Here is a 7,914-nt window from a genome sequence, read left to right on the forward strand (position 1 = left end):
TGTGTGTGTGTGTGTGTGTGTGTGTGTCTTTCTCTGTCTCTCTCTCTCCCATTGTCCTTGAGTGGGTTCCAGCACATAGCTGACCCTCCTATGGAAGAGTTTTTGGAACGGTGCCTTCAGAGAAGCATGGACTTTTGAGTTAGCACCACAACTCTCTACATATTATGCCACCATTACATAAATGCAATCAAAGATGTTCAAAAGCCTGGCTTCCCCCTAGACCACCAGAGGAGCCTTTTTACATCCTTATAATCCCATGGAAGAAGCCCTGGTCGTACGGTCAATTAGGAGAAAGATGAAACTGTTTGATTTGGTAAAGATTACAAGCTTGGAAACCCTATAGGGCAGTTCTACTTCATCTTGTAGGGTCACTATGAAGTGGAATCTACTGAACAGCAATAAGTTAACTCGGTCAGAGCCAAACACTAGCCACCACTATCTACCAGAGCCAGTGGGTCGGCCCTACAACTGCTGTGCAAAAGCACATCACTCATTCAGTTCTGCTCACTTTCAATCGGTGACACACAGAGGCCCTAGGAGTTGGAACAGACTTGGTAGCACATGACAACAATCTGAACTACAGAGTTATTTTCCTTTTTTTTTTTTAATTGGTTTTGGTTCATTGCAACTAGGTGGAGGGTTTGTTGTTTTGGTTTTTTTTTTTTTATTTCATTTTTTATTTCTTCTCCAAGATCTTTTTAATGTTTTATCCATTATTACTAAGATGTGCTTGATCCAGGCCATGGTCTTCTTAGTTGCTTGCTATGCATCTGAGAGGTGGACAATGACTAAGGATGACAGAGAAAGATCAATGCCTTTGACTTCTAGTGTTGGAGAAGAGTACTAACATATGGCAGACTACCAAGAGAATAAATATGTCTGTCCCAGAGAAGGTTAAACCAGTTTGCTCTGTGGAGGCAAGGATTCTGAAGTTCTGTCTCACATATTTGGGACATGTCATCGGGAGGCCAGTCCTTGGAGAAGGACATCATGTTTGGGAGGGTAGAGGGTCAGCAAAGAAGAGGAAGACCCTGAATGAGATACACTGATACAGTGATGGTGACAATGGGGTCAAGTGTGTCAACGATGGTGAAGTTGGCTAAGAATAGGGCAAGAGCCAGAGCCATTGTTCATAGAGTCATCATAAGTCACAGTTGACCAACAACAACAATATCATTTCTACGTATTCAGAGTACCTAAGCTCTAAATACACCTAAAGTATAAACACATCATGTAATCTTGATCAGAAGTCAATTCTTAAAAATCTTTTTTTCACTTACTTTAAAAACAATATACGCACATGGTAAAATAGTCTAATCAAGAGATATTGTTAAGGGGGAGCTCTGGTGGCCTAGTGGCAAGGAGCTGCAACTACAATCCCAGAGGCACACGGTTCGAATCCACCAGATGCTCTGCTGGGAAAAGGAGGGACAATCTCCTCCTGTACCAGTCAGATCTGATTTGACGGTACACTCACACAAAAATTTTAAAAAAGAGAGAGAGATATTGTTAGGTGTCATCAAGTTGACCCTAAATCATAGTGATCCTACGTGCAACACATCAAAATTTTGCCCTATGATATGCCATGTTCACAATCTCCTCTGTGCTTAAGCCTATCATTGTAGCCACTCTGTAACACATCTTGTTAAGAGTCTTCCTCTCCTTCATCACCTCTCTATCCTTCCAAATATGATGTCTCCTCCCAAGGACTGGCCCCTCCTGAAAACAGGTTCAAATATGTAAGACAAAATTCTCCCACTGTCAGCATATAAGAACTGACTAAAAGGTTGTGTATCACATGGAAGGACACTTCCTGTCTTTTGCCCACAGATCAGCTAGTGGATTCATACCACCAGAGAGGCTTGACTTTTGGGTTAGCAAAGTTACACCCTACGGACTATGCCATCAGAGCTCCCTATGTGAGACAAAGTCTCACAATTTTTGCTTCAAAGAAGCACTCTGGTTGTGCTTCTTCCAATACAAATTGGTTGTTCTTTTGGCAATCCATGCTATACTTAATACTCTTCACCAACATTGCAATTCAAAGGCTTCAGGGTTGGGGTGTTTGGGTTTTTTTCCCCCCCATCTTCCTTATTCATTGTCACTTTCCCATGTATTTGAGGTCATTTGAAAAGACCAGGAACACATTAGTCTTATAGAGATATTGTTGGGAATTGTCAAGTCAGAACTGACCCATAACTGACCCTCCAGCAGGTTTACAGTGGGAATTAATCACATGGGTGAAGATTGCCCATATTTCTCCCATGGAGCAACTGGTGGCCTTGAACCACGTGCCTCAGGGATTACAGCACAGCTTCTTGCCACTTGGCCACCGGAGCTCCCTATATAGAGGTATTATTGTTGTTGATTGCCTTTGAGTTGAGCACGACTCATAGAGATCTTATGAACAAAAATCCTGAAGCCTTTCTATAACTACCAACATTTATCAAAGTTCATAGAGTTTCCAGAGGCATGTTGTTTAGGAAGTGGATGTCATATAGAGGACATAATTGTAGTTTTACATATTTCTGTCTTTTTCTGTTCCCAGAAGATGATGAATAAACAACAACTTCTCTACATTGCAATTTTGATCTAGTTGACTCAAACCCATGCAGAATTCATGGTATTATGGCAGCGCTGTGCTCCATAGGATTTACAGTGTCAGATTTTTTGGAAGTAGATCACCAAGCCTTCCTTCTATGGTGCCTTTGGGTATTCAACCTCAAATCTCTTGGGTAGCAACTGCACATATTAACTATTTGTACCACCCAGAACTCCAAATCACTAGTTATCAGTTTTTATATTATAGCACATTTGTGGGTATTCTCTATGCAATTATACTTTCAAAATAACCATTGACTTTAGTCCCTCTCCCCTAGCCCAACAACCTTTCTTCTTTCTTACAAGTTTAAATATTTCAGTTTAAAAAAAAAATTTCAGTTTTACTTTCTGTCATTTTGATCATGATGCTTCTCTCCCCTCATTTTCTACTACTTTCTGATCAATCTCCAGTTAAATGCAAATCTCTGAAGTAATCTTATCATCCAAATATCTTCTCCCTGGTGACTAGAAGGAACCCTGGTGGCCTAGTAGGCAAAGAATTATGCTGCCAACCAAAGGTCAGCAAATCAAATTTTCCAGCTCCTCTGGAGGAGAAAGATAGTCAATATCTTCCCACATGATTTATAGCCCCTGAAAACCTACTGGAAGGTCAGAGATGAGTCCAACTTGATGGCAATGAATTGGGTAGGTGGGTAGGTAGGTAGGTAAGTAACTCAACAAAAAGTTCTAAGAAATCTTCCCTGATTAAATACATTCGGCTTCCATTCCAAATACTCTTTATACCTATCATATGTATCTGTCATCATATGGTGTCATGATTTAACAGTAATTAGTTTCTATAAAATGTATGTTTACTGATTTGAATTCATATTCTCAAAAACATGCCAATGTTAGGATCTCAGCTATTTCTTAGGGAAAGATCTGAGGCTAGGCAGATTCACATTTGAATCCTAGTTTCATTATCGTGTGATTCCGGGAAATAACTTGGTTTTTTATAAGTTTTATTTATCTGATAATTATACCTAATGTTTAAATTATTTTGAGAGCTAAATGAAAGCATGTACACATAAAAGTCTAGCTTTGTGATTGTTCTTGTTATTATGTGCTATCAAGTCAGAACCAATCAGAGCTGACCCTCTAGGGTGTATTCAGAGGCAATATATCGCATGGGAGAATATTGTAGATCTTTCTCCAGCAAGCAGCTAATGGATTTGAACAGCCTGCCTGTGGGTTGGCAGTACACACTCCTTACCACTAAACTGCCAAAGCTCCCATCAAGTCTTGTAGCGTGACTACCATATAGTTGTTTATCAACAAATATAGTTTCTCCATATCTACCTTCTGTCTTTTTCTTGAGCTTAATACTATAAGACTTTTAAGTTTTAGGGCCAAGAACTGCTTTCAACTAAACTCATCTTCAGAGAGCTCCTACATAATAGAGATTCAGATCTATGCTGAAGCTATACAAACTCATTTGCTTACCACCTACTTAGTTAGCACTATGACAAAGGCTGCTGAGCCAAACACAGGATCAACACTTCTATGAGGCTCGTATTCTAACTACAGACTGGATTCCAGAAAAAGTTACTCTACCAAATAGAGGAGTGTACGGACAGAGACTATAATTAAGTTAACTACCTACCCCAACTCACCTGCCAGAACCAAGTTCCTTGAAGCATGATTAAGCTTGTCATTAAAAGTTCCAAAAGTATGTTGTTCCTAAATAAATTTATGAAGATAATTAGGCCTGTTGTAATGATGGCCAGGAACAGCAGCTGGTGCACATAGGTGTCCAGCATGTCTCGGCCATGAGTGTGATTGAAGAAAATAAAACCTGAGAAAAGAAAAAGGAAAACCAATTTGTCATTTTCAGTGAAACTAAGGAACATCTCTTTCTCTTTTACGGTGCTATTCACTCAATTATCTGTCTCTTTCTCTGTCTCTGTCTCTCTCTCTCTCTCTGTATGTTTATGTGTGTACCTTTTTTATTCTCTCTTATTGACTCTCTCTCCTTCTCTCTATCTCTCTCCCTCCCTCCCTCTCTCTCACTGTGTGTATATGTGTCTCTTTTTTATTCTCTCTTATTGTCTCTCTCTCATTTGCTCTCCTTCTCTCTCTCTCCCTCCTTCACTCCCTCCCTCCTCCCCTTCTCACTTTCTCTCTCACTGTCTCGTTCAATTCATTAATTTTCATTCTCTTTCTCTAATACTTACCCTCAATTAAAAAGGCACTTGACAACATTAACTTGGTTAAGGAAACAGGAAATATACGACTGGTGTAACATATGATGTTTGTCACACCAAACAGCCCAAAGAAGAAATACATAGTGCAATGCTGCCAGCCCAAGAGCTGATTCCACTGGCCTTCTTTATAGTTGTATAAGGTCAGGTAAGGCCCTCCAGTGATAAACTGTTCCCCAGTCATACCTGTGGAAGAACAAATCACAATTTTAACAGCACTCTTCATAACTTTACCTAGAATGTAGAATATGTAGAACAATTAGCCCACTTAATCTGTTCTCATTGTGTATCATTTGAGTTGGAATGGACCAATTTTCTAATCTAGTATCCTCTTGTTTACTCTGATTTCTCTCTTGTCATTACTCATGTCTGTTGAATTGGAACTGACTCAGCTGACCATCAGTGGGGTTGTCAGAGGCTGTAAATCAAACTGGAGGAGATTGCCTATCTTCCTCCCACAGAGAAGCTGGTGGATTTGAACTACTTGTCTTTGGGTTGGTGGTACAGCAAATATCTAATAGCTGAACACTGGTGCTTTAGGGTTTTTTTGTTTTTTATTTTGTCTTGTTAATGTTCTGTGTTAATTAAAAGGTTATGAAATATCTTTAAAGCTGATAATCTTAGTTCTGTTGCATATTTGATTGTAGTAACTGAGATAAATCATGAATATTTGAGTGTGAGATTACAAGACTAGTATTTGTAGAGGTTGATTACTTCTTTCTTAGACATTAGATCTTTGGGCAGTCACTAGGAAAAAGAGATTGTATTTGGCGCAGAATAAAAATGCAAAGTGTTTCAATAAGCATTTCCTCCATAAGTTTAGCTGAAAATACTCAAATGAATAGAGCATATGGTCTAGTTAGTTATACAACAATTAAACTTTTTGGAGATACTGCTTCATTTGTTAATCTGTAAGGTTTGGCAACAAATCTTTCCTGCTTGGAAATGGCCATCTGTGTAATTTGAAAGCCATGAGAGAAGACGTACATCAATGAGTAAAGTTTAAATCTAACGAGGAAAGGGAAATCTGTACATTTTATAAAAGAGAAATTACAGTGACACTCTAAGAACAAAGAAAATTTTTATAGTATCTTCATGGTCAATGGAAAGGTCTTAGAAGTCACCCAGCTTGATTTTGCTCTCCAATTCAGGGATCAAGAGAAAATAGGTGAGTACATTATATAAAAGGCTTTATTGGTTTTGGTCTTCTTTACAAGCTATCAGCAATGATCCATTATCCTATTAAGGCTTCAGCATTTTAGGATCACTTTGGAAAATGGTTTCTGGTAGAATCTACTTTTTCAGGCATCAGAAAATGGATATCGAATATGTTAAAAGTTCCAAACAATTTGCTAAAGAAAAATCACCTTAACTCACTAGGCACGGTAGTTACTAATCAAGGAACATGTCTTTACATAAACATGAAGTATCATATTGCTAAAAAACCTATATAACTATATGTTTTCATTAGTTTATGTGTTAAATATCTGAATAGAATATTCATTTGAGCAAGCTCTTGATTTTTACATTAATTTTTTTTAATATTATCAAATAGCTACAAGGAGAAAATGGAATATAAACAATTGTTCACTCACCAACTAAAGCCATGCCAATTATGAGGATTCCTTCCAAAATCTCTATTTGATGGAATAATGTTTTGGAGCCAAGATAGCAAGTTCGCTTGTACTTTTTACAGGCATACTTCAAAGAGTATTTTGAACTCCACCACAGGCTCATGAAACAGAAGAAGCCTCCAGGGAGGGCATGACCTTTGAAACTCCCCATCTTGACCTACTAAGACAAAAACACACACAAAATGACAGCATTTCATTTTTAGAACCTGGCCAATACATTGCATGTTTCTATAAAGAGCACTGTCTTCAGATGACTTGGGGTATAATACCATTTTCAAAGAATCAAATGTTACTTCCAGTAGTAACAGAACCCCTTGAAATATCAACAAAACCACTAAGATGAAAAATTCTTATGTTTTCTTATATTTGTTGAGCACATGTGGTACTATCAATAGTTTTATGTAAAATCATCTAACCTTTACAATACATTCATAAATGTAAGATTATTAAACTATTTTCAATTGAGGAAGTTAAATTTATTTTTAAAAAATCTCACAACTATTAAATAAAAGTGTCAGTCTACTTCATCATTACATTGCACATTAAGCACACTTAAATAGCTAAAGCAAATGGAAGAAATGATGACATTAAAGAGTTGAAAAGGGAAGCTCATAAAGACAAAGAAATCTGCCATAATGAAATGTGCTAAGACTTAGAAAGGCAGAAAATACTGTTACAGGGGTGAGATGGTATCTCATTGTGGTTTTGATTTGCATCTTTCTTATTGCCAGTGGTTTGGAGCATTTCTTCACGTGTCTGTTGGACATTCAAAATATCTTTTTTCTGTGAAAATTCTTTCTATGTCTTTTGCCCATTTTGTAATTGGGTTAGCAGTCTTTTTCAGAGGCCCAGTATTGTATAAACGTTCATTATGAGACTCTTGTCTGAGATGGTATTCCCAAATATTTGTTCTCAGTTGGTAAGATTTCTTTTCACCCTGTTGGGAAAAGTTTTTGAAATGCAAAGGGATTTAATCGTTAGAAGGACCCATTTATCAATTTTTTTTTTCCATTTATCAATTTTTATCCTCTTCAGATTGTGTATTTCTGGATGTATTTTACAGTCTCTTTATACCATAGACTAGGACTTCTAAGCTTGATCTCAGTTTGTCTCTTATGAACTTTATGGTTTTGGGCTTTACTCCCAGGTCTCTGATCCATGTTGAGTTGATTTTTGTGTATGGTGTGAGATGTGGATCCTGTTTCAGCTTTCTGCAGGTGGCAATCCAGTTATGCCAGCACCATTTGTTGAAGAGGCTGTCATTTTCCCATTTGACGAGTTTTGTTTCCTTGTCAAATATTAGTTGGCCATAGATGGCTGGGTCTATTTCTGGGTTCTCCATTCTGTTCTATTGGTCTATGTGACGATCACTGTACCAGTACCATGCTGTTTTGGTTACTATGTCTGTGTAATGAGATTTTAGGCCAGGGAGTGCTATGCCTCCCACTTCATTTCTGTTTTTCAGAAGTGTTTTACTT

General features: G+C 37.8%; 1 protein-coding gene across 1 annotated transcript in view; it reads right to left on the minus strand.

The window, feature by feature from the left end:
• TMEM45A (transmembrane protein 45A) overlaps nucleotides 1-6,587 on the minus strand; it is a 25,979-nt gene extending 19,392 nt beyond the window's left edge. The window contains exons 1-3 of the mRNA XM_006890017.1: nucleotides 6,398-6,587; nucleotides 4,776-4,988; nucleotides 4,215-4,396 (exon numbers count right to left, since the gene is read on the minus strand). Of these exons, the coding sequence (XP_006890079.1) occupies nucleotides 4,215-4,396; nucleotides 4,776-4,988; nucleotides 6,398-6,587 (585 nt within the window). The remainder of the gene's footprint in view (nucleotides 1-4,214; nucleotides 4,397-4,775; nucleotides 4,989-6,397) is intronic.
• Between the last annotated feature and the right edge of the window lie 1,327 nt (nucleotides 6,588-7,914).

The sequence above is a fragment of the Elephantulus edwardii genome, unplaced genomic scaffold, assembly GCF_000299155.1.
Source record: "Elephantulus edwardii isolate Elephantulus edwardi_28Jun2011 unplaced genomic scaffold, EleEdw1.0 scaffold00085, whole genome shotgun sequence".
Classification (NCBI taxonomy): Eukaryota; Metazoa; Chordata; class Mammalia; order Macroscelidea; family Macroscelididae; genus Elephantulus; species Elephantulus edwardii.